The sequence below is a fragment of the Dryobates pubescens genome, chromosome 6, assembly GCF_014839835.1.
Source record: "Dryobates pubescens isolate bDryPub1 chromosome 6, bDryPub1.pri, whole genome shotgun sequence".
NCBI lineage: Eukaryota > Metazoa > Chordata > Aves > Piciformes > Picidae > Dryobates > Dryobates pubescens.
The window spans coordinates 43,336,994-43,364,493 of NC_071617.1; the positions used below are offsets into that span (position 1 = coordinate 43,336,994).

The 27,500-nt window shown below is 43.8% G+C and overlaps 1 protein-coding gene across 1 annotated transcript; it reads right to left on the minus strand.

Annotated features, from left to right (window-relative positions):
- Positions 1-1,095: 1,095 nt before the first annotated feature.
- Positions 1,096-26,249, minus strand: KCNK17 (potassium two pore domain channel subfamily K member 17). The gene is made up of 6 exons (XM_009896037.2): positions 26,196-26,249; positions 25,394-26,005; positions 16,150-16,264; positions 9,158-9,324; positions 8,405-8,573; positions 1,096-1,697 (listed from the first exon to the last, which is right to left on the minus strand). Exons 1-6 carry the CDS (start codon positions 26,247-26,249, stop codon positions 1,387-1,389), a joined length of 1,428 nt encoding a protein of 475 aa, XP_009894339.2. The 3' UTR covers positions 1,096-1,386.
- Positions 26,250-27,500: the final 1,251 nt, after the last annotated feature.

Sequence of the window (27,500 nt, forward strand, 5' to 3'; positions counted from 1 at the left end):
CTATAGAGTCAGCAAGAGGTTGGTGACAAAAATGCTGGCAGAAGGTTGACAGGCCAAATTTCTTCCAGTTCTACCACACATCAACACTCAGAGCAGCCTCCTCTGGAAATACTTTTGCATTACATGTGCCAGAACTTGTGTGCCTGAAGTCTGCAAACTTTTCATTCACTGCATTTCTGTGAACCCAGCTATGACTATTTCTGATTTGAGTCTCGTACTCTCCACCATCCATGTAGAATCTTGGTGCAGTGCAGAAGCTGAAGGCTCGCCCCAGTGCTTTGTTCTGGTTTACCGCTACAGTCATGTTTTCAAGCTTAATACTTTAGGATGCAAGTAGCACAACAGGAACATGAAAATTAGCTCAGATATGGGTTTACAAATGGCAGCAGGAGTTAGACTGGTTAACTTTTATACATAGCATGATTTATCAAAAGATTTCTGAGAATGTAATGGGTTTCTGAAAAATCACAACAGTTGTGTTTCACAACAGACACAAAAGCAGGTCTGTCATTCCACAGACCCAAACCCCCCTATAAAACAGTTGTGCCTAAATGACATGAGAAGTCCATCAAAATATCGTTTCTTGACCACACAGTTAATTCTGTGTCTAGATTGAAGTAGCTTTTGTTAATGTTGGCTTGGGATAATGTGGCACTTGAAACGGCCTCTGGTCCAACTTTTCTAGCTTCCAAGATGTAGCAAAATTAAAATCTATCTAAATGAACGGTCAAATTTAACTAGAGACATTCATCCTACTTAAAACTTTAGCAAAAAAAAAAAAAAAAAAGTACCTACAGAAGTAAGAGAGTAAGAAACAGCTTGAACTATTTAGTTTCTTTTTAATCGAGTGACCTGTTTGCATTAGGTGCCGCTACCTTGTGGCCACCCCAGAGAGCAAAAGCACGTTGCCACCTCTGGCATGGACAAGCGCACAGGCAATCTGACTGCCAGGTGGCTTTAAATAGTGCTTCTCATTAAGCCTTTTAGCAACCTGCAATTTGTTTCCCCAACTAAATGGCGCTTGCTTTTCTACTTGTGGTATTTGCAAAGCACCATATATAGAATTAAAGGCTACAAGAACTTTACATGCAAGACAAGGACAACAGCTAGTGTGTATGGATATCAAAGTTTACTTCACGTATTGAGGTGGCAGGGTAAGTAATATCTCCGTCTATCTACTTTGGCTAAGAGTCCAGCTAGCAATTGTTGGTGGTGCTGCAAATGAAACTTTTTGTTGTCATTGCTCAGTTCAGAAGAGAAGAATTTCAGACTCAGTACGCAAGCTTTCCACATCACGTGAATATCAGAGCAGCTCTATTCCTGCATATCAAAGTGGTGTGTCTCTGGTGCACTAAAACCTAAAAGCACCAAGGATATTTTTCTTCCCTACAGTCCTTCTGTAGGACCAGTGTTGGTATGAGATTCATCTGGTCCTTTTGGCTTTGTGTCTTTGTCGTTGCCCATCTCCACGTTGTGAAGTCCTGTCATATTGTTTTTGTTGCCATCCATGAAGTCATCTGCCATCTCTGTGTTCTTCTTGTTGCATTGACAGAAGTCACTAGAGCAAAAGTCACTGGAGCTCTCTAGAAAGCTGATGCAAAATTTGATAACCAGTGCTAGCCAGGCCATTCCAAAGAGGATCCACAGAGAGATTACATTCTTGTACCAGCCTGGATAGGTGCGGTCTGGGTTCATCCCTAGAAGACAATTGCCCAAAACATTTCCAGGTTGAATCACAAATACTTCAAAGGAAACATTAAATGTAAAGCAAAGATAGTAGAAATATGACCTAACATTAGTGATTTCTACATAAAGCATGAGTATGACATCTACTTGGCATGTGAACAGATGTCGTAAGCAACTATGTTCCCTAAGAATGGTAAAGATCACCCATATGACAGAAAAATAAATGCCAAATTGCATCTGTGACAAAGTGCCATTATTTAAGAGCAGAGCTTCATTTCTCTACTTAGAATTCAGTATGACATTATTGTGTGTAATAGGAGTCCCCTGCAGGCAGAGAGGTAAGGGGGTCTCAGCTACTGGTGTAACTTGTTAAGCTGGATATAAGTGAACCTCTAGGAGCTGTGGGAGAACAGGCCTGAGTATTCCTAAAACATGTAAGAAGAGTGAAGCTTTGGAAAACAGCTTGAAATTATGTTACATCTGGCTGGTTAACGCAGCTGAGTACTTCTTTCAGCGCTGGTTAGGCCACACCTTGAGTTCTGTACACAGTTCTGGGCCCCACTGTTTAGGAAAGATGTTGAGTTGCTGGAACATGTCCAGAGAAAGGCAACAAAGCTGGGGAGGGGTTTGGAGCACAAGCCCTATGAGGAGAGGCTGAGGGAGCTGGGGTTGCTTAGCCTGGAGAGGAGGCGGCTCAGGGGAGACCTTATTTCTCTCTACACCCACCTGAAGGGGGGTTGTAGCCAGGAGGGGGTTGGTCTCTTCTCCCAGGCAACCAGCACCAGAACAAGAGGACACAGTCTCAAGCTGCGCCAGGGGAGGTTTGGGCTGGATGTTAGGAAGAAGTTCTTCATAGAAGAATTGGCCATTGGAATGTGCTGCCCATGGAGGTGGTGGAGTCACCATCACTGGTGGTGTTTAAGAAGAGACTGGATGGGGTGCTTGGTGCCATGGTTTAGTTGATTAGATGGTGTTGGGTGATATGTTGGGCTCGATGATCTCAAAGATCTTTTCCAACCTGGTTAATTCTATTCTATTTGTGATCCCTTCAGAGCAAAGCCATGTCTTTGGTTGTATTTCCACAATACTTAGTGCGAAGAGCCTTCTGCATGCTAAGTCAGTGTCTGTGGTAATATTAAGACAGACAAAACATAGAAGCAGGCACATCCCTATGAAATGACCAGGCTGAATTTGAAAAGCAGGCTGGAGTATCCTTGCAAACACAGCTCAGGTACAGGATACAAATCAGTGGCAGCAGTCTTTGCTTGGGCTTTTTGTCTACTGTTCCTCAGGTCTCATCAATCAGTTCCCTTATCTTATGAAGGCTTGTCGCTTTATGACTGAATGCCTACAGCACAGCAGATACTACAAAACACCCAACATTTTCAGGACAGAGTATAAAGCTTTAACATTTATGAGGAGGTACCTCCAGGAATCTGGAAGCCACTCTTCATACCATGTTCAAACAAAAATTGCAAATAGGGATGGGTTGAAATGAGACATCTGCAAAGACAGGTGCTTAGGGATTTGTCATGTGTGGGTGATTGTATGTAGGAACACTGTCCTGTCATTACCAGCACAGACTAGCAGTTCCAAATTAATAGAATACATATACATAGAATAAACCAGGTTGGAAGAGACCTTCAAGATCGTCGCGTCCAACCCATCAAACCAATCCAACACCGCCCAAACAACTAACCCATGGCACCAAGCAGCCCATCAAGTCTTCTCCTGAAAACCTCCAGTGATGGCGACTCCACCACCTCCCCAGGCAGCCCATTCCAATGGGCAATCACTCTTTCTGTATAGAACTTTTTCCTAACATCTAGCCTGAACCTCCCCTGGCGCAGCCTGAGACTGTGTCCTCTTGTTCTGGTACTGGCTGCCTGGGAGAAGAGACTACATCCATCTGTCTACAACCTCCCTTCAGGTAGTTGTAGAGAGTAATAAGGTCACCCCTGAGTCTCCTCTTCTCTAGGCTAAGCAACCCCAGCTCCCTCAGCCTCTCCTTATATTCCAAACCCCTCACCAACTTTGTTGCTCTTCTCTGGACTCGTTCCAGCAAGTCAACCTCCTTCCTAAACTGAGGGGCCCAGAACTGGACACAGGACTCGAGGTGCAGCCTAACCAGTGCAGTGTACAGGGGCAGAATGACCTCCCTGCTCCTGCTGGCCACACTGTTCCTGATGCAGGCCAGGATGCCATTGGCCCTCCTGGCTGCCTGGGCACACTGCAGGCTCATGTTCAGCCCACCATCAACCAGCACCCCCAGGTCCCTCTCTACCTGACTGCTCTCCAGCCACTCTGACCCCAGCCTGTGGCTCTGCATGGGGTTGCTGTGGCCAATGTGCAGAACCCGGCACTTGGATGTGTTAAGTCTCATGCCGTTGGACTCTGCCCATCTGCCCAGCCTGTCGAGGTCCCTCTGCAGAGCCTCTCTACCCTCCAGCAGATCAACTCCTGCCCCCAGCTTGGTGTCGTCAGCAAATTTACTGATGATGGACTCGATGTCCTCGTCCAGATCATCAATAAAGATGTTAAAGAGCAAGGGGCCCAGCACTGATCCCTGGGGCACACCACTGGTGACTGGCTGCCAGCTGGATGTGGCACCATTCACCACCACTCTCTGGGCTCGGCCCTCCAGACAGTTCCTAACCCATTGCAGTGTGCTCCCATCCAAGCCATGGGCTGACAGCTTGGCCAGGAGTTTGCTATGGGGAACGGTGTCAAAGGCCTTGCTGAGGTCCAGGTAGACTACATCCACAGCCTCCCCACATCCACCAGGCGGGTCACCTGATCATAGAAGGAGATCAGGTTGGTCAGGCAGGACCTGCCCTTCCTAAACCCATGCTGGCTGGGCCTGATCCCTTGGCCATCCTTTAAGTGCTGTGTGATTGCACTCAGGATGACCTGTTCCATAATCTTTCCTGGCACTGAGGTCAGGCTGACAGGCCTGTAATTCCCTGGCTCATCCAACCAGCCCTTCTTGTGGATGGGTACCACGTTGGCCAGCTTCCAGTCATCTGGGATCTCTCCAGTGGGCCAGGACTGATGAAAAATGATGGAGAGTGGCTTGGCCAGCTCATCTGCCAGCTCTCTCAGCACCCTAGGATGGATCCCATCTGGTCCCATGGACTTGCGGGGGTCTAAGCTGCTGAGGAGAGCTCCGATCAGTTGCTCATGGAACACAGGGAAACTATGCTGCTCCCTGGCTCCTTCTGCCAGCTCTGCAGGCCAGCTGTCTGGTAGATGTTCTTTCCCGCTAGTAAAAATTGAGGTAAAGAAGGTGTTAAGTACCTCTGCCTTTTCCTCATCCTGTGTTACAACATTTCCCTCCATGTCAACCAAGGAGTGGAGGTTGTCCCTGCCCTTCCTCTTGCTATTAATATATTTATGGAAGGACTTTTTGTTGTCCTTCACATCAGAGGCCATTTTAAGTTCCAATTGTGCTTTTGCCTCCCTAATTTTCTTCCTACATGCCCTAGCAACATCTTTAAACATTCCATGGGTTGCCTCACCCATGGTCCATGAACTGTTACTGTCTACAACATTGTGCTAAGTAGTAGCTGGTACAGTCATTTTTTTACAACCATTTATTTGATATTACTTATAATATCATCAAATTTTATTTAAATATCTATATATGACATTATACAAGACATGTGTTCTGTGCTCCCATTATATTAAAAACATTGAGGTTGTCACCAAGCCACTGGTAAAAGCTTGGGAGCTGGCAACCACTTTTGTGGTAACTACACTTTAAAGGGTCTGAGTTTCCATATCGGGGTGAACTTCCACCAGGAAGATCATGGATTCATCCTCCTAACATGCACCTTACAGCAATGCTAAATTCAAAGATTTAAACATTGTTTGCTCTTGAATAAGAAAACAAAGAGAAGGGCTATATGATGCTTCCATGTAGAACACAACTACAGAGACCATCTGGTAAGTGCAGCCTTAGGGAGGTTTAGCACCTACAGACAGCCTGTGTCCCACAGGAGGGTTTACAGAGCATGTAAATTAAAAGTTTTCAGGGCCAATAAGAGAAATGATGTCAATATTAGTAAATGAAACAGGCTGGACACCACTCTGTGACTTCAAAAACCAAATGTCATAGAATCAGTAAGGTTGGAAAAGACCTCAAAGATCATCAAGTCCAACCTGTCACCCAACACCTCATGACTACTAAACCATGGCACCAAGTGCCACATCCAATCCCGTTTTGAACACCTCCAGGGACAGTCACTCCACCACCTCCCTGGACAGCACATTCCAATGGCTAACAACTCTCTCTGTGAAGAACTTTCTCCTCACCTCTAGCCTAAACTTCCCCTGGTGCAGTCATACGTTTCCCCTAAAACAAAGCAGTTGTGTCTGAAGTGAACATTGGGCATCATTCCTGGCACGTGATGTCCCCTGGGATTAACCTGGTCCAGAACAGCAGGAGCGTTCACGATGGGGAAACAGTGTAACAGTCTCACAAAGCATCAACAGACACTTGAACATATACCCAGTCCCTGTTTATTTTTCAGTTAAGACATAAACTATGATCAGGATTGTAGGGCCACTGATGTATTCAATTGTTTCCATACTGAACGCAGTGCATCCATGAAAGGGACCTGGGAGTACTGGTTGACAGCTGGCTGAACATGAGCCAGCAGTGCGCCCAGGTGGCCAAGAAGGCAAATGGCATCCTGGCCTGCATCAAGGACACTGTGGCTAGAAGGAGCAGGGAGGTCATTGTGCTCCTGTACTCAGCACTGGTTAGGCCACACCTTGAGTCCTGTGTCCAGTTCTGGGCCCCTCAATTTAAGAAGGACATTGAGACTCTTGAATGTGTCCAGAGAAGGGCAATGAGGCTGGGTAGAGGCCTTGAGCACAAGCCCTATGAGGAGAGGCTGAGGGAGCTGGAATTGTTTAACCTGGAGAAGAGGAGGCTCAGGGGAGAACTTATTGCTGTCTACAGCTACCTGTAAGCAGGTGGGCTTGGTCTCTTCTCCCAGGCAACAAGCACTAGAAGAAGAGGACACAGTCTCAAGCTGCACCAGGGGAAGTTTAGTCTTGAGTTGAGGAGAAAGTTCTTCACAGAAAAGAGTGATTGGCCATTGGAATGTGCTGCCCAGGGAAGTGATGGAGTCGCCATCCCTGGAGGTGTTCAGGAGGGGATTGGACATGGCACTTGGTGCCGTGGTTTAGTAGTCATGAGGTGTTGGGTGACAGGTTGAACTTGACGCTCCTTGAGGTCTTTTCCAACCTTATTGATTCTATGATGGTATGCCTGTTAAAGGCACCACACAGCTGAAGGTACATGTGGAAGCAGGATGTATATAGTGAAGAGCTTGAAAACTAGTTATCAGGAACTAAGAGAAGTAAATGTGCTGTATCAGAGAGTTCAGTATCATCTGTAGAATCAGCATAGGGAAATGCTGAACTGGCTAGCTGATTATCCTTACCCAAGCTACCTTGATTTGATCTCATTTAAGTGTGCCTACACAAGCTATAGCCGTCACTTCAGTACATTATTAACAAGTTCTAAGGTAACCACCACTAAATTATGTAAGTATCATGCAACCACTATGAAGAAAAGAGTTCATAAGAAGATGTTTTAGTCTTTCCTTATTCTAGCGATTCAGAGGTGCATGTGCTCCTATAATCAATTTGGTTTTAATGAGAAAGTCTTTGTCAAAACGGTGTGTCCTGTGTTTAAGCAAATGCATTGGGCATGGGTCCAAATCCATTTCCTCTGGCAAGGGGTTTTGGCAACCAAAACTAGGCTGTGGCTGGTGCCTGACAGTCTACACCTAAGTGACTTTAAGCTGTATTTTAGAAAGCAGTGGTCTGGGGTTTTGACAGAGGAAATATTCACAGTATGTTAATGGTAATACAGTGTAGCATCTGCATAAAACCACCTCCAGTGCACTGAAGCACATCAAGTGCACCATCAGTAACTGCTTTGATTAAAACAGTGGCACTCCAGTCTGATGCTGTAGTCATTCAAGCGACAGGTCACTTGAATGCTGGAATATTAGTCACTGACTGAGAAACAATTTCTTTGCTCTTCCACAGGTGACATTGATATCTCAGAAATCACGTCTTCTCCAAACTGTCAACTGTCTACCACAACATATTTAGAATCATAGAATCAATAAGGTTGGAAGAGACCTCAAAGATCATCAAGTCCAACCTGTCACCCAACACTTCATGACTACTAAACCATGGCACCAAGTGCCACGTCCAATCCCCTCTTGAGCACCTCCAGGGACGGCGACTTCACCACCTCCATGGGCAGCCCATTCCAATGGCAAACAACTCTCTCCTCACTATGAGCCTAAACTTCCTCTGGCACAGCTTGAGACTGGGTCCTCTTGTTCTGGTGCTGGTTGCCTGGGAGAAGAGACCAACCCCCTCCTGGCTACAACCACCTTTCAGGTAGTGGTAGACAGCAATAAGGTCTCCCCTGAGCCTCCTCTTGTCCAGGCTAAGCAACCCCAGCTCCCTCAGCCTCTCCTCATAGGGCTTGTGCTCCAAACCCCTCACCAGCCTCGTTGCCCTTCTCTGGACACATTCAAGAGTCTCAATGTCCTTCTTAAATTGAGGGGAGAGATTTAACACCAGGTTTGTAGATTGCTAGTGGGATAAAACTGCCAAGCTGGAAACTTCATATGCCAGACATTTGGCCTTGATGTTTATTAGGTAAAGTAATGAAACATGTACTCACCAATCACATAATCTCCAAACCCTATGGTGCTGAGGGTAATAAAGGAATAGTAGAAGCCTTCTTCATAAGACCATCCTTCTTTCTCAGAAAACAACAAGGGAGGTAGCAGGAGGAACAATAACAAGCCAGTTACCAGTGCACAGGTCTTAATCAGAAAGGAAGCTTTTTTCTAGTAAAATAGGAAAAATTAAAAAAAAAAAAAAAAAGAAAAAAAAGAGAAGAGATTGTCACAAAAAGGGTGGCAGGGAATGTCTGTCTCTGTTTCTTGTTGAAGATGACACTAGACTCCATAAAAACACACTAACGTTCATGACATTCCACTAGGAAAAATGGTGTGGCTCTCTCAGTTAACAGAAAGTGGGCATCACCTCTATGAGTCCTGAATTAATGCCTGTTTAAAGCCTTTTCCACAAATGTTCCCATGTAACTTCCATGTGCAATTCTAACTATGACTGATGATAAACAGATGAGATATTCTAGGACTGTGCATGGCTCTAAGGCTCTGGCACTTCTGTAGTAGGGGAAGCCATTCATCACAGAGGCTTCCTCAATTAATAAACAACCTTATCTGACACCTCATACGGCTTTCATAAAATAGATTTATTTGCTTCCAGTTACTCCTGAGAATTATTGCCCTTTTGGCCAAATAGGTAAGCAGGGTTTTGGTCAGAGGATCCCAAATACCAGACAACCACCTTTCGGTCTTTTCTTCCCTGAACTCAAGGAGGAGACAGATCCATCCACATTGCTTACCTGCCAGTGAAACACCTCCTCTAGGCAACGGGCACAATGCTGAACCCCCAACAGCATCAGCTGCCCAATTTCGTTGAGGAGGAGAAGGTTCAAAGGGATCCCAAACAGTGCAAACAAGATGCAGAAGATTCGACCAGCTGCAGTGCTGGGGCTCAGGTTCCCATAGCCTGGGTAGGGAAGGAATAAGGTGTTAAAAATAAAATATTCTTTGCCTTCTCTCCTTCCAGGGAGGAGTGAGCCTCCATCTTCTGCAAAAGCAAGACAAGAAGGGTCACTGCCCTAAAAAATTCTTTTTTTTTGGAAAATATATATAAATAACTGTAAGCTACATCCATTGTTTGTCATATCCTATTGTAGGTCAGAAAATAACATTTCTTTCCCTGCCAATTTTTTTTAGTTCCTTTTCCATTTACCGGTGAATTTCCTCTCCCCAGCCCACTGTCTTGGCTGGGATCTGACGTAAATGCAAAACATCCTTTGGGTTTGGTTTTCGTAAGCATTGCTGGCATGGGACTTGCTGGTAAACGATCCAGCATGACTGTTAGGTGGTCTCTGAATCACCACAGCAGAGCTTAAATTAAAACAATAGCCTCTTTCCACCTTTGTCCTACAGGATCAGCAAACTGAACACCGCCCCCTTGCTTAAACTCCTCTTTTGCACCCCAAGTACCAAATGCAAATGTCAAAATGTTTGCCTAGAGTCAATAAATCTAGAGGAATTATATTTGAGTAAAATACTCCTACTTCAGACTCAAAGAAAAGAAAAGAGCATTGGACATTTTGCCTTTTTCTCCAATCACATGAACAGGTCTAATAAACCAACAGTGCACTGCAAGCACAGCCATACCTATATCAAGACCATCATGCTTTCAGTGTCAGTGCTTTGTCTTTATTCCTCACATTTTCTAAATGTGCCAACTTGCACTTCCATAATTCCTGTAGTATAAAGTACCTGAAAAGTCAGCCTTAATTTTGGTTTATTTTACAGGATGATTTTTAAGACAGGGGATGGACTAGCACATGGCAAGCATTTCAGCAGTGACACAGGCAGACCTATAGCTTTCACTGTAATTCATTCATTAAAGATTTGTGTGTGTCACAGAATCACCAAGGTTGGAAGAGACCTCAAAGATCATCAAGTCCAACCTGTCACCACAGACCTCATGACTAAACCATGGCACCAAGTGCCATGTCCAATCCCCTCTTGCACATCTCATAACCTGGAAAAGCTTATACTTTCACCACAAATAATGTTATCCCTTCCCAGTGACACCTAATTATTGTCACTGTGCAAACAGAAAGGTGCTGATGCCTTGCTGCTAGGTAGTATAGCTCCAGAGCAAGAGAGCAGCCCATAGGAGGGCAGAGGTCCAAGAGTTGGGCTCTGCATATGGCAAAAGTGAGAGTGCAAACATCCAGCACGGACTCCCATTCCTTCACTAACCTCTGTCCTACACCAGCTGCAGTAAGCTGCTGATCAAAAAAGATAGAAAGGTGTGCCACTATGAGTTTGGAATATGTATGCTTTCTGTGCTGCCAAAATCTCTCAACATGGACAATTCCACAAAGAGTTGTGTGCACGCATCAGCAAACTAACCCCAGAAAAGATGTCTGGCAGCAAACTAGTTCACAGTATGTATATAGGCTACCTGCTAATCTCATTCCTAATCCCACAGATTCAAAACTTTACTTTGTGGGGAAATTTCCCTCCAACCATTTCAGGCTTAAGTGATTTGTGAGTCTCTGAGTTTAATCTATATGGCCCTGGGCAGCGTGATCTAGTTGCAGGTGTCCCTGCTCAGGGGTTGGACAAGATGCAATTGCAATTACCCAATGCAATCTGTGAACACGTAATAGAACTCCAAAGCAATGCGGCAGAGCATCCCACAGAAGCATGGGATGCTGTTATGGAACCTGAGGTTGTTTTCAAAAACAGTCAAACAAAGGGGCTAAATTAAGCCTGTAAAGCTATCTTAATTCCAGTGCTATGCTCTTCACTTATGAGCAGTCCACAATGTTTACACACTTTTGTTTTCCCATGTGTAATTGCTGACTTCTGACAGCTTTCACTATTTCTACAGTGTCTGTCCCACATTTGAAAAGATTGGATCCAGGTTATATCTTTTGTGGAATTAGGGTGTTTTGCTGGCTGGCACTGCAAGGAGAAAGAGCTGGGGGGGATGGTGTGAAGGGTTGTGTGGAAACCTACTGCGAGGCTAGAATCTGAACACGAGTGTCACACATTTATGGCCAGGTTTCCCAAGGTTTTCTTTGTGGTTCCCTGCCACCTCCACTTCTTTGCCTTCTGCATCAAGTTTTAAAAGATTGTGTAATGGTTTGGGTAGTTCTTTTCACCATAGCTTTCCAGGCTTATCCAGTCTCTGAAGACAACCATCAGTTAAGAGAGAAAGAAAGGTCCATGATCTCCGCTCACTGTATGAAACACAGGAGACTGCAGGACTTGGAGGACCCCACATAGCACTTCTGGCTACCCACAGAGGGAGGATTTTTTTGACTCCAGTTCTCCCTGACTAGACATGAGAGAGTAAAAAAGAGCAAAAACTGCTTAAAATAATATTTTTTTTTTTTTAAGTGTCCTTCATAGGCTGAAAAACTTCTGCAAAGTCAACAAATAATTTCTGTGTGGGTAAAACAATTAGATTTAAAAAAACCCAAACTGCTGAATATAAAAGAACAGAATAGAATAGACCAGACCAGGTTGGAAGAGACCTTCAAGATCATCGCATCCAACCCATCATCCAACACCAACTAATCAACTAAACCATGGCACCAAGCACCCCATCAGGTCTCCTCCTGAACAACTCCAATGATGGCAACTCCACCACCTCCCTGGGCAGCACATTCCAATGGTCAATCACTCTCTCTGGGAAGAATTTCTTCCTAAGATCCAGTCTAAACCTCCCCTGGCACAACTTGAGACTGTGTCCTCTTGTTCTGGTGCTGGTTGCCTGGGAGAAGAGACCAACCCCCACCTGGCTACAACCTCCCTTCAGGTAGTTGTAGAGAGCAGTAAGGTCTCCTCTGAGCTTCCTCCTCTCCAGGCTAAGCAACTCCAGTTCCCTCAGCCTCTCTTCATAGGGCTTGTGTTCCAAACCCATCCCCAGCTTTGTTGCCCTTCTCTGAACATGTTCCAGCAAGTCAACAGCTTTCCTAAACTGAAGAGAGTAACTTCTCCAACCAGTAATTTTATCAGTGGTTTGAGCATTCAAACATATTTTTTGGGAGATTTGGTTAAATTCTTACTCCTACCAGAGTAGATACAAGCCATCACTTTCCACAGGAATGACCTAATCTCAAATTCACAGAATGTTCTTATTGAACATTTGCTTTGAACCTCCAGACACTCAGTGAAGCCTGGTGTCTCATTTAAGAAGAGTGTCTGATCCACAAGGCAGCTCAAGGGGTGCCAATGTTAGAATTACATTACTTAGAAATTGAAACAATCAGAGAAAGGTGCTTCACTTGGCAGCTGGGGTGAGTTACAATCCTGTAACAATCACCAGTGAGTTATAATCCTGTTTGCCCAGGCACGAGGACTCCCACGTACTTGGGGTGTGCTGAAGCCACCAAACTGCTCCCATCACCAGATCCTCCTCTTACACTTCTCAGGAAATTGAAATTTTTCTTTCCCTTAAGAGCAACCTGAATGTTTTAAATCTAGGCTGAATGAAAGTTTTTGTTCACGATGAATTCAAAGGTTGCATTGGGAAAAAAGATATATTAAAAAAAAAAAAATAATCAGATTTGGTTAGATAAAAAAAGATATCTAAGTAAAAGTGAAAAAAAATAATCACAAACCCCCAAAATCCCCAAGGAGCAAACCTGTACTGGTTGATAGTAGGCTGAACATGAGCCAGCAGTGTGCCCAGGTGGCCAAGAAGACCAATGGCATCCTGGACTGCATTAGGAATAGTGTGGCCAGCAGGAACAGGGAAGTCATTGTGCCCCTGGACTCAGCACTGGTTAAGCCGCACCTTGAGTCCTGTGTCCAGTTCTGGGCCCCTCAGTTTAGGAAAGATGTTGAGTTGCTGGAAGGTGTCCAGAGAAGGGCAACAAAGCTGGGGAGGGGTTTGGAGCATAAGCCCTATGAGGAGAGGCTGAGGGAGCTGGGGTTTTTTAGCCTGGAGCAGAGCAGACTCAGAGGAGACCTTCTTGCTGTCTACAACTACCAGAAGGGAGGTTGTAGCCAGGTGGGGGTTGGTCTTTTCTCCCAGGCAACCAGCACCAGAACAAGAGGACACAGTCTCAAGCTGCACCAGGGGAGGTTTAGACTGGATGTTAGGGGGAAATTCTTTATAGAAAGAGTGATTGGCCATTGGAATGGACTGCCCAGGGAGGTGGTGGAGTCACCATCACTGGAGGTGTTTAGGAAGAGACTGGATGGGGCACTTGGTGCCATGGTTTAGTTGATTAGGTGGTGTTGGATGACAGGCTGGTCTCTTTCTCAAAGGTCTCTTCCAACCTGGTTAATTCCCTGGCAAGGGATAAATCCATCTGCAGGATAAAACCAGCAGCAAATTAGCTTCCCTTTCTTCAATCATATTTACTACTACAGCTTTAAATGAACTTTGGAGATGACTCTTCAAGGCATTGATAAGAGAGGGCTCCTATGGAAATGTCTGCACAAAAAGAGGTAATGCATAAAATCTTGGATGACGTGACATGTAAAATCCAGTAATGAAGAAAACACAGAAGCTTAACAGTGGGGAGAAGGATTCAGAAAAAGGTCAGGGCTGCCCACCCCACATGGTTCAGAGTTATAAATACAATTCCATTCAAGTTATGAGACTGGGGGAAATCTACATAATAAGCTTTAGGATACTTCTTTAATCAAGAGATTTTATTTCATACCCATCTGTATGAAAAGGATTTCATCTTCAGAAAAGTGAAGAGACTTAGCTGAAAAGTGAAATCACTGCGCAGAATTAGTTCTGTTCTGGCTCAATCTAGGACATCTTTAAGCCTTTTGGGTCAGAGTACAAAGAGTGAACAGCCCTCAGGTTAGAAGTTTGCTTTTAAAGCAAACCTTGCATACATCTTTTAAGCAAATTATGAGGCTCATTTATGTGGAAAAAAAAGTACACATAGAAGATGATGCAAGAGAAGACACAGTGATTCAAACTGTGTCAGTGGGGAAAGGTCCTAAAGGAACCTTCTTGTGTCCCAGTGAGAGAATGTTCTGAGGAAGACTTGAGAAACATACCAAACCTTCAGAAAGGCGTTAAAGCACCTAATGCAGAAAGCAGAAACTGACAGATAGACAAAGCATCTCATAATGGAAAGTGAGGAAACTGGAAGTGATAATGGCTTTTGCAGTGCTGTTTGAGAAGGCCAAGGAAGAACAGCTGACAAAAAAGCCACAAAGACATTACATTGCATAAGAGGCCAGCAAGGCATAAATATCAATAGCTGCAGAGAGAACAGGGAAGAAATGAACTGGACAAAGGACTTGCATCAGCCTGAAAGCATGAAGGGTCCACCTACATTCTTCAGTAAAATCTTTGTGTAGTTAGAATAGAACAGAATAGACCAGGTTGGAAGACATCTTTGAGATCATTGAGTCCAATCTATCATCCAACACCATCTAATCAACTAAACCATGGCACCAAGCACCCCATCCAGTCTCTTCCTAAACACCTCCAGTGATAGTGCCTCTACCACCTCCTTGGGCAGCACATTCCAATGGCCAATCACTCTTTCTATGAAGAACTTCTTCCTAACATCCAGCCTAAACCTCCCCTGGCACAGATTGAGACTGTGTCCTCTTGTTCTGGTGCTGGTTGCCTGGGAGAAGAGACCAAGCCCCAGCTGGCTGCAACCTCCCTTCAGGTAGCTGTAGACAGCAATAAGAATCTCTGTATTTCTATCTCTTCAACATACTTTCATTGACTGAGAATTAGAACACTAACTTACACACATTTAACAGTTTAACTTGAAGCAAATGCACCAAAGGCTGAGAGGAATTACCCGGGCTCCATACTGGAAACCCCCAGCCTGTGTAGCCCTGTCTAATAAGCCTCCACTGCCATCATCTGGCACAACCTGTACCTGATAGTTCAACACCCCAAACGTAGTTCCTCAACAGAATAATACATGAACAAAAGAGTAAGGTGGAAAGGTGTCCTGAGTCACAGGAAGGTGACACACACTCCACACACCTCCATATACAAAATCCCTCTCTGAGCTTCGGTTTGGCAGTTTGTTACTGAAGATACATTGGGGTTAAAACATCAGAGAAATCAAAACAATGCTTCACCTGGGCACACAAAGAAAATTCTCAACCTAAAATTCAACCTTGAAACTGAAGAGAGCCGCCAAATTCAACACAAATCAGGAAACCTGAGAGGGTTTTTGATATTCAACCACCATCTCTCCACATACTCTCCCCACTCAAGGTTTTTAGAACATTGGATTACATGCTAAGAAAAAAGATATCAAGGAAAGTTTTTAATGGTTTTGGAGACTGGAGACATGCTCTGACAAGACTTAATAGCATCTGACTTAAGTAACATTGTACCTACATACATTCTATTGTTTTCATTCTCTCCCCTACCTCACCTAGTTCCATCATTCCTTCATGATGTTGCATTACTCATTTGCTGAAACCTGAGACTGAAGTGAATTGTTTCATTTGTTCAGCTATTTGACTCTCACCTAAACAAGAAAGTCCTCATCCAGTACAGGTAGTAATAAGGAGTAATTAATAAATGTAGGCTCTGGAGATTTAACAGCCAACATGAAGAGTTTTTCAGAATCATTGCCTCTCCTTGTAACAGGATTAGCTAGGGGATCATTACTGTGCTTGCACTGACAAAGCTTCCAGAGCGCAGGGCGCATGGGCGCATATCTATTCCATGATATAGACAAGCTACATGAAGCCACATAGAGCTGGAGCAGTATTTCATAGTACAGATCCTCATTCCTACACCTTTCCCACCTGTGAGGCAGACATGTGAGCAGAGAACACTTACCAATGGTTGTTATTGCAGAAATGGAGAAAAAGAAAGACCCACTGTAGTCCCACTTGCCCAAGCTAGTGGTGTTTCCCTGAAGGGTTATGCCACTCTTGTAGGCCTGGATGATACCCTGCAAAGAAACAACACTATGAGATCACATCATTCCATCACTTCTACTCGGCATGGTTGTCATCAGTTACGCCCATCCTGAAAGCAGGGGTCGGAGGGGTTGTGAGAGCCCTGCTCTCCCTGGAGGGGGCTTTCCCCTGGGAAAAGGAGTCAGTCTGTTCCACTCCTCCTCCCTGTCCAGCCAGCCTATGAAACAGAAGACACTGCAGCCATTTGCTCTCTTTTACTTCTGCCTCGCAGGGATGAAAGGACTAAAAGAGTTGCTGCTGCTGCTTTGTCACATGGTCAGGCCTGGTCTTTTCTCCCTGCTGCATCTCCAAAGGACTGTTGGTTTTGTATATGTATATTCTCCCAATGTAAACTTTTTCCTTACCCTTGTGAACCCTTCCTGCTATTGTTATATATATTTTTACCTCTCTACTTTCAAACCGACTCCAAATTATTTCTCAGTAGATTTACTTCCTCTTTTTTTCCTTATCCCCCTTTCTTCCCCACCCCCCCCTTTTTTTTTTAAGAGGAGGGGGAGGGGGAAGCAGGGGAGGCATTCTCAATCTTGCCCCCCATCTGAGCTCTTAAAACCCAGTTAAGGCTCAAACCACCACAATGGTTTAGGACAAAGAGACTGGGCAGTTGTGAGCACCTGTGCTAGCTTTGCAGTGATTTATAACAGAGCAGAGTCATGACCTGAAATCACGCTGAGGTGATGCTAGTGACAGAAGCATAGCATTTCTCTTAAGAGTCTGTAGATAGGCTAAAGTATTTGCACTAAACTGCATCCCACGCCTGTCTCAATGGAAAGGCAAGTTACTCATCAGCAAAAGGCAGGCACTAAGCTTGCACCATGCCAGCTGCTTTCTGTTTCTGGGATTGAGGCACTTGACATGTTTCTGGAAGATCTTCAAGCGCCTTCAGCAGTCAGTCTCGGGCTAAGCATTTTCTTGTTAAATCTTGTTATCAAACATCCATAAAAGTCACTGGCTATTAGGCCCACTGCACCTGTCACAGCCTGGTGTGGGGACCACTGAATACTCATGCAAATCAAAGCTGCTTGATTCAACAGACACTTCCAGAGGGAATGTAAAGTCCATTATTCTTGTGAAGAAAGACCTATGCTGTCCTTAAAGGGAAGGATTCAGAGGTAGGTAAGGATATCAACTTTTGCTTGTTTTGGAGTAAAAAATGTTATATTACCTAGAATCAACCTTTGGCACAACAACAATCACAGAAAACTAAAGATTGATTCTTCTGAGAAGAGTAGAACTAATGGAGCTTGCTTTCCTACAGATGAGCCCATAGAGGCAGATTTGCAAAACACAAATCAATAGATAGCTATTAATACATAGAAATTATTTCTGGCGCAGGAAGTCATTGGACTGCAAACTCCTAAAGGCCAAGAATGCATTCAGGGAATTACCTGTTTACACTTGCCCTAATTTAATAGGTTCTTCTAGAGTTCTGCTTTTGGCTAATGCTCTTTTTCACAGAAAAATTAAAAGGTGGTTTATTGGTTTTGATTCAGCACAGGAAAACCTCAGCTACTAAACACTGAAGAAACAGCTGGAGTCTCTGCCTTCCCCATTGAAGAGGCACTGCTAAGTCCTTGCCTCTGATTTTCAAAACGTTGCAGTATATTTTTGACCAGTGGGGTTCAAAAAGTTACTAAAGAGGAACTAGATGACAAACACTGGGTGACAGCTGATTGGCTCCCTTTGACTGTCTTTTTGACAACTGGCCTGGAGCAAAAGGGCTCGATACCTCCACCAGGAGACTCCAGCAGAGCAAAAAACACTGTAATTAGGGTTTAGGGGGATTCTTTCTTTTTGAATGTCTTTTTGAGAACCAGAGACTTATTTTTTTTCTTCACACTGAGGTGAAATCCTAGCTGATTTCTTTTTTCTCATAGTCATTTACACAGTGCCTTCTTCAAAACCGAGGGGATTAAAAGGCACCTAGCAAAGCAGCATCTCAAATCCAGTGTTCAAAAGCAGGTATCACTCTGATCTAAGACCTCAGTCAATATCACCAGCTGCTCAGACACAGTGAATCTTGAAATTGCAGTTTAGGCTTGATCTTTTGGAACCTGAAAGGTCACGTGTGCAACTCAAAGCATTTGAAGGAAACAGGTGGGTAGCTAAAAATAATCAGAAACAGAACTCAAGTTTGCTTTGGTCTCTACTGACAAACCACAAATAGAAGTAATTTCACTTCTCTGCACTTATTCCCTCTCCCCCCAACCCATAAAATGGTAATTAAACTGCAGATAGAACTTTGCATAGAAACTGCTGTAACTGCTAAAGGATTTATAAACTACAATATTTTAGAGTCAATGAAAACATGCAGGCTGCCACATTTTCACATCAAGCAGGCCATTCTGTTCCTTGATAATACCAAAGCCCACTTATGTGGTCCAATATTGCCATAGCTGGTGATAAAAAAGACAGCATGAGTTCACTCAGAGTAGTGTATTTAAATACAGACATCTGTCCTGTTACCTTTGTGATGATAAAACACACCTCAGTTTACCAAAACTTTACTTACTCTGACCTCCTCAACACCAACCAAAAATTGCATCTTTCACCTCTGTGTCATCACAGCTGCAAGTGACTTTCAGAAAAGGCATTTAAGATCAGCAAATAAGAATGGATGTATGTATACATGAAAACTGAGACACTACTTTCCTTGTAAGCTCTACTTTCTTCAGAACACTGCACCTCTTTCCTTCTCTAATCTTTGAGCAGTCTCAAGCTGTGCCAGAGGAGGTTTAGGATGGATGTTAGGAAGAAGTTCTTCATAGAAAGAGTGATTGGCCATTGGAATGTGCTGCCCAGGGAGGTGGTGGAGTCACCATCACTGGAGGTGTTTAGGAAGTGACTGGATGGGGTGCTTGGTGCCATGGTTTAGTTGATTAGATAGTGCTGGGTGATAGGTTGGACTCAATGATCTCAAAGGTCTCTTCCAACCTGTTTAATTCTATTCTAAAGGTTTTACTGCTGTAATTATCTGCTCCCCACAAGGATATAATGGGAAAAGGGACACCCACTTTTTTTATCCCTGGAGGAAAGTATCATGGAAGGAGTCATACAAATAACCCTTTTATAAACCACAGCTCCAGTCACTGTCATTGCTTTGTGCTTCTGAATTATGGCATTTTGGCCAGAGTTCACAGTAATCTTGAGATAACTTTACAGGCACAATCAGCATTTCTAACTGTATTTGAAAGCATTTCTCAAGGAAGGCAAAAAAGCATGCAGATGGACTAGGGTAAGACACTTAATTCCCAGGTTTAGTTGAAGTTTACATATCCATATACAACACCACCACTCCACACCCCCCCAGATACCAAAGTCAACTTTGCCAAAGAACATGTGCCCTCCTGTGCATTGTTTGCTTCATTTTACATTCTCTCCTCACCTTCACAATGGATCAAGGAGGTAAAGGCAGTGTTCCCAAGGCACCAAATTACCATTTAGAAGAATGCAAAAAATATGAACATGCATGAATTTTGTGTCCTGGAAATTCTGTGCAGTGTTGGTATACAAACATTCATTTATGTCTCAGAATATCAGATGTAAATCAAAAGAAGACAGCTAACGTTAACCTTGAGCTCAGATTGCAAGGATAAAGGCAAATTAACTTCAAAATATTTTAAAAATAGTACATGATGAATCACACCTCTCCCAGATGCGAGGCCTGATCTCCCCATCCCTGCTTGGAAACTTAGATCCAGGTTCTGATCAAAAGAAGATCAGACACAAGATGCATTAAGAATACAATGGAATCAAACTGTTTTAACATCATGTCACTTGAACAATCTGGGACTTGATCAAATAGCTTCCCTTCCCACCTCCTCCAGCCATGTTTGGTAATACAATTAGTACTAGTTCCTCTAAACTAAATGAGTTCTACCAACCAGATCACTTCGACTTTGCAGCTGGGTCTGCACTACAGTTTCTAGAATTCATCTAAACTTACTCTTCAACAGAAGCATGACACAAAGTGAAGCACAGTAATGCTGCAACCAACACTACCCTAAACTACTAGCACCTTTCCTCAAAATTAACCTTTCACATTAAGAAAGAATCTGTGGCAGGATTCATGGACAAAGCACTGCTGAACTGCAGGTGCTTTCCAGCTGCCTCTAGTCTAAGAAACACAGCACAGGAGGTTGCATTGCATCATCCTTGTAAAATTGAGACATCTTTTCTCCATTAGTTACTTTTAATTGCATTTGAGAAGGATAGACCGTGACGAATGAGTACCTGTAAAAGTAACTGACATCTTTAAACAACGGACATGAATTACCACTTCTGTTTTCGGAAGGCACTCCACTGGCCTTTAGATAGCCAATGCTAGCAGTGCTTCTCAAACCTTCCTGGCTGGACAGGTTATGGAGACAGTCATCAGTTAATTCCAGCTTGCTATGCTTCCTCACTTGTTACTTCCCACTAAGCTTGGTTAGCTGTAACTGAGAAGTATATAATCAGTTCCTGTGCCCTCCTCCCCCTCCTCTTTTTAAACAGAAGTGCTAGGCACACTACACCATTGGTCAGAAGACCTAGGAGTGAGCGAGCTAATCAGAAACAACATTTCATCCTCTTCTCCTCACCTTCCAAAAAGTCCAACAGTATACAAGAACAATTATAGGAGACCTATTTCATCTGTGACAAGCCAATGAATAGTTGAATAAAGTATTTTCTCTGAAGACATCACTGCTTCACCATACTAGAGTTGATGGTGTTCCTTAAAGTCCCTTATCACCAACAGGTGATCTCTGGTGATCACCCTTTAATACTCACTCACTGCTGTAGGCAAGACGATTTAGTAAACTATATTTGCAGAGCTGTATTTCCTGACAGGTGGCACAAATCTCTGCTGGGTCAATGTCAGTGCAGTGATGAGGAACTTTTAGTCACATAGGATCTCATTGCTTTTGTAAACATGAACTAAAAACTCTACGTAGCTCTAGCTGTTGACTCTGGAGATAACAGTATCTAGACCCACCTGCAAGCTTTTAGTTTATGGCCTGCCCTTTAGAATTAAGTCCCTTTTGCTACACCTGAAATCTTGCTAGATGAATTATTTTTTTTCCTTCCATCCCATTCATTTTTTCCTTCTACACAACACTGCTTAGCTACTAGGATGAAAATAAACTCTCTAGAGGGAAAACCAGGACAGAATATAATAAATAAGGGAATTAACAAAAAAAAAGGAAGGATGGTGTGAAAAAGACAGCCTAACAGAGAAAATGCACTGTAGCAAGCCTGGCCATACCACCAGTCATCTGGCTAAAGAAATGCTCAAAAGTACAGCTGCTACAGCTACATTGGTGCCTGTAACCAGCAATTCAGGAGAATCACAAAGTTTGCTGGGGCAGATCTATACATACAAACTCATTCTAGGCAGTAGAACTGCCATAATTTTGCACTAGAAGGACATCAGGCTGGGTAGTGTGTCTAGGAGCCTCCCATCCCCCAAAAGTCAGAGAGCATCTCAGCTTTAAGAGGTATGCCACTGGAGGAAGTACCCTCTTCATGTGCAGCTCACTCTTTGGACACATCTCAAATCTGGAATCAAAATAATTTTTGCTTGGACAGAGATTGTTATGTGTTTTATCCCCCCTCCCTGAGATGAGAACAGCTACTGTTCTTCACTGGACTGAGGGTGTATGACTCGAAACCTGCCTTCTCATTGCATTTGCTTCCATCTACTGCAAATCTGATTGAGAGTTTCTTTGATGTGAACTTGCAGCCAGTAATTCTGGCACGTGAAGACCACCATCATATTTATAATAAAAAGGCAGATATTGTCCTCTTTGTATGTTGCTCGATAGCTCTTGAGCAACTGTTTGTTCTCAATCTTGTTTGTTGTGAATATGTGTTTAAGTCACAAACCATCTACAATGTCAGAGAAATAGCCTAGGATTAGATGGGTCAACAACCCCAAACTTAGGTCTTCCTTGAGTAGATGTTACTGGGTGCACAGTACAGGGACACACGGCCAAGTCCCTTTGTTGTCCCCTATGCTATCCTTGTTCTAAATAACAGAAGCCAAGAAAAATGCACATCAGCCTTCCCCATATGCATACACACACACACACACATATATATAAATGCATGAGCATGCATTTTTTGTTTGCTTACACATAAAGCATTTGCACATGCTACCCTCAACTATTTAGTAAATGTGGAACTGTTCAGCATACTACAGAGTAAGAGCCAGCCAGTCCCTTCCAGGCAAGACCAACCGCTGTGTAAGCAGGGAGTCACCAATACAGATGTCACACAGTTTCTAACACTTTCTCCTCTGCCATTCAGCTTTTGTTGTTGGTCTTCTATTCCTCTTCTGTCATTTGTTCGCTAGGAAATTCTTCCCTGGAAAGAATCTGGGCCATAGAAATTACCAAATGAGAATTCACTGGTGTAGCTACCGCAGCACAGTCTGCTCGCCTTTGCCTTTCCTCCTGTCCAGCCTTAGAGTGTGCTTTCCTGCTACTTCCTCAAAGCAGGAGCTCCCTATTGCTCTCCATCTGTGCAAGGGCTGGAAGAGTTGATTTTCACTCTGCATTTGTAGCTAGGAACCAAGCAATAAACAGGTTGTAAAATAATGTTTGTACATTGCTTAGCAAACTGGGATTTTATTCCATATTGGCCCCTATACAATTAAAATAAACAGAGTTTATTATTATCTAGCATAAAAGATCTGTAAGAAAACAATGAAGAACTGCCAGTAATGCCAAAGCAATTAAAATTCACACGTGCTTTGTTTTCACAAACACTCTTTAAATATCTTTCTTAATTAACAAATAATCAGCTGTGTATCTAGAATAAAAGTTTGTTGTCTTAAGAGGGCTAGTGATGACAATACCTCATAAATTATGTGCAATTTACTGCAAAGGAAAAAGAATTTTTGGAGCACTTTTACAGTATCCAAGCAATTGCTACACAGGAAATTAAAAGAAAGAGTGTAGGAAAGAAGCAGTCCTGTGGATTATCTGTTTAAGATTAACATCTCACTGTGAAAGTTATTAAAAAATAACACACAAAGCCATTTAAAGACAGATTATGGGTTCTCTAAACGTGAAGGTATGCACAGATACTCCATTGAAGTTTTAACTTTCTCATCTAGGGATTTCTCAGGTCACAATTAAGTACTCGCATGGTGTATCATAATAGAGCTTGTTCTAAAGTGATTTGGGCAGCTGTCCTACTCCATTGACTACCAGACAGTATCAATAGAATGGAATTAACCAGGTTGGAAAAGACCTTTGAGATCATCAAGCCCAACCTATCAACCAACACTACTTAACTAAACCATGCAACCAAGCACCCCATCCAGTCTCTTCCTAAACACCTCCAGGGATGGTGATTCCACCACCTCCCTGGGCAGCACATTCCAATGGCAAATCACTCTTTCTATGAAGAACTTCTTCCTAACATCCAGCCTAAACCTTCCCTGGCACAGCATGAGACTGTGTCCTCTTGTTCTGGTGCTGGTTGCCTGGAAGAAGAGACCAACTCCCTCCTGGCTACAACCTCCCTTCAGGTGGTTGTAGACAACAATGAGGTCTCCCCTGAGCCTCCTCTTCTCTAGACTAAGTAACCCTAGCTCCCTCAGCCTCTCCGCATAAGGCTTGTGGTCCAAACCCTTCAAGAGCGTCAAAAACTAGTAGAAGTCACCCTATAGTAAAACCAACCATCAGAATGACATTAAAAAGATCTTTTTACCTGTTCAGTTATCATCATCATATCTCCACTACTATCATCTCAGTCATTATCAACCCCTGGGAAAGAGTCACACCTACCACTCGTTGTTCAATACATCAGCACTGAGTGAAGCTCAGTTTGGACCTGCTTTTATGAAGTGCTAGACTAGACTTCCCTATTTCTCACTTTTCTCTATTTATATTTCATATGTAGCACAGTACACAGTGCTAAGAGTAGATACTATGGTAGCTTACAAGGCCCAAATTCGTATCACATATTCAGTATTACTATTGACACCCACTGAAAACTTACCACAAAGAAAGTCAAGGAATGAGATCCTGAAATCAGTTACAAGCTTAATTTCATCTTCCAAGGCCTTGCTGAAACTCTTCACAAAATTAACTGTTTGATGGTTACTGGGTTTTTCTCTCTGCTTGAAAAAACCCTAAAACATGAAACACCCAAGTCTCTGTCAAATCCTTTGAATTTTGGTGACCAGCTGCTACAGTTTCTGCCACCATCAAACACTACGTTTAAAAAAGAACCCACCAAGTTTTCCTTGTCACTTGGCAACAGACATTTGATACAGACAGATAAAAGCAAGCAATATGCATTCAACCACCAGCATCTACTGAACTAGAATCATTTGGGTAACTATTCAAATGATTTCAATATTGTTAAGTTTTTCATTCAAAGATTGAGCAAGGATAAAGCCCTTTTATCCCACATTTCTCACATCCATATCAAGTGCATCCACTTGCACCATCTTGGAAGCATCCTCAGTGTAATTTTAAAGGATTTCTTATGTTAGAAGGATTTTTAAAATTTCCTTTTAAACAAGAAAAGCTGGAAAAAAGTTTTAAACTAGAATAAAACCCAGTTAAACTTACCACGACAAAGCCTTTCCATTCGAGTTTACCACTTACAAAATATCACTGGCTGTAACTCTTTCTTAATGAGTTCAACAGACAAAACAAAAGCTATCTGCGCTTAACCCCAGGTAATAATCGCGTAATAGGACACAGCCACTCTCTGTCAGAACGCATCGCTTCAACACTCGCGAACTCCACACCTTGGAGGGAAAGGGGTGTCGGAGAGCGGAGAGCCCGAGAAACCCTTTATGAGGAGGAAAAAGTGGCGGCAGCAGCGGGTGACAACCTGCGGGCAGCCCGTCATGCCCGCAGGTACAGAGCGGCGCTCCGACTCCGAGGAGAGCTGTCCCCGCTGCCCGGGCAGGTTCCCCGGGACAGAATTGTCCGTGCGCAGACAGAAAACAGAAGAGTTTGGCTTTGAGTTAATCGCGGGCGGCAGACGAGGTTGCTGCCACGCAGCTCCCACCCCGCAGGACGAAAGCACCATCGACCCAAGCAGCTCCCATCAGACGGCTGCTTTGTTTTGGGGAGAGGGCAGCGGAGCCCCGGGCTCACCTCGATGAGCCGCTGCAAGGCGGGCCCCTGCAGGCAGGTGTGGTTGCCGAGCAGCTCCCAGTGCTGCTGCAGGAGGTGCTGAGCCGCCTGCACCTCGGCCGGGCGCTCCAGCGCCTGTAGCACACCGGCGCCCAGCCCCACATAGCTCAAGTAAGCCGCAAGCAGCACCGGCACCCGCCAGCACCGCTGCTGCTGCCGCCTCCGCGCCACAACCATCAGCCTTGCTGCTGCCACCGCCCCCAGCGCTGAAAAAGCTGCCGCGCCGGGGGCGGGAGCGCGGCAGCCCGCCGGAGGAGGGCTGCGCCAGGCAGGGTACTCCGACGGCCCCCAGCACCTCCCCCGGGCCTGTCTTCCAGCGCGTTCCCCAGTCTTCCCTTTGCCCCGCTCTGCGGCGCGGAAGAAAGACCAGCGCTGCCCTGTGCCGAGCAGGGGAGCTGTTTCTGCAGCATTCCCTCCGGCAGCCCATCCTCCTGCTCTGCCACCTTCGCCCTCCTCATCCTTCTCCTTCAGTCCGCCTCTCACCTGTCTTCTTCGGAGCGCAGAATCGCGCCGCGGCACCCTTCTCTGTGCTACATATGTCTGCACTAAGTTGGGCACCGAGACATGTTTGCCCTTTGGAGAGATGCTACCCAACTACTGTCTTAACAGTGGCAAGTTCTTATCTAACCAGTTGGTATCAGTTATAGATGACTATACCAGTAGCTTGTGTCAATATAGTTTCCTCTTTCCCACAGCTGGTGTGTTAATTTAAAAGGCAGTAATGACTCCTTGATATAAACAGGTGTGAAAGTAGCAGGCTTACGGGAGTCTTCATTGGGTTTGGCTTTTCTAGTGAAGATGTGACTGCTTTCTTCATTAGGTAGCTCCCAAGACCTGTGTGATGAATTACTTCCTTGTATAGGACTGTATCAAATATCAAATCATTGTGGGTATATAAAAAGTTAGTAATTTTCAGGTTTAATGCAGAATAGAAGATGAATAACTCCACTAAATATCTGACCGGGATGCCTATGTACATTGTCAGAGGGTAATATCTTCTCATACTGCTCTGTGGGTTTTTTGTTTGTTTGTTGTTGGTTTTGGGGTGGGGTTTTTTGGTCTTTTTTATTTTTTGGTCTTTTGTCAGGAAAACGAGAGAGAGAGAAAAGATCCAGAGACACAGGGGGAAAAAAAAGTGTAGATGGCATAGAGAAAAAGAGTATAGATGGCATAGTGTAGATCAGGAAATACACACATCTGAGCTACATGTGGTTAATTTAACTGCATTAAAATCAAATAATTGATACAAAACACACTGAGTATAATCACGCCAAAACATTACAGACCCAAGCATAGAGCATTTAATATTTATACTAAAGTTGGCAACTACATGCAAGACTGAAAACCCAGGACGTGAAGCACGTACTTGCTATAAGTTATTTGACAAGGAACAGAAGAGATCAAGACACACAAGATACCATAGCTGATTTTCTTGACTATTGCTAGAAATGTCACTTGCGTCAACTTTCTATTTACATCTCCAGAAAGAATGGCTCAAATATTTGCAGGTTATATTGTGGTGTTGCCTGGAAGATACTGATACATCTGATGATGAGAAAGGGCTTGCTGTATAGGTTTAAAGGGTAAGTATAAGCCTGGAAGGACATTTGCTGTGAAGGAGAGTTTTTATATTAATCTGTTTAGAGTACATTTACCTATCCTAAACCAATGTATGGAAGCCAGAATAACAAGAACTAAACCAATGTATGGAAGTCAGAATAACAGGAACTAAATGAATGTATGGAAACCAGAACGTTTGAGGGACGAGATGACCATATACTGCAATGTGCTTCTCCTTTGTGAATTGAAAGAAGGGAAGACATGAATCTTGGCCTTTGTATTTAGATGCTCAAGGCCTGTTTACTGTACAGGAAGAAAGCTGTCACACAACAGTGCACTGTTTAGATGAAGGTAAATCTTTGGAATGCTTGTATCTAAGACAATGTATAGATAACAGGAAAACAGGCCAGGAACGGAGCAGTTTGCTCCTGCAGATGTGAGCAGAAGAATAGGAAGAAACAACTAAAAGAGCAGATGTGGAGAGTAAAAATGCCACTAAGAGGAGCAC

What these genes read in the sequence shown, in the direction of transcription:
- KCNK17 (XM_009896037.2), bottom strand. Translation starts at nt 26,249, where the DNA reads ATGAAGAAAGCAGTCACATCTTCACTAGAAAAGCCAAACCCAATGAAG. An exon ending in CAAACCCAATGAAGACTCCC is followed by an intron (nt 26,006 to 26,195) that starts GTAAGCCTGCTA and finishes ATCTCTCCAAAG; the next exon opens with GGCAAACATGTCTCGGTGCC. An exon ending in TTCTGCAATAACAACCATTG is followed by an intron (nt 9,325 to 16,149) that starts GTAAGTGTTCTC and finishes TTCCCTACCCAG; the next exon opens with GCTATGGGAACCTGAGCCCC.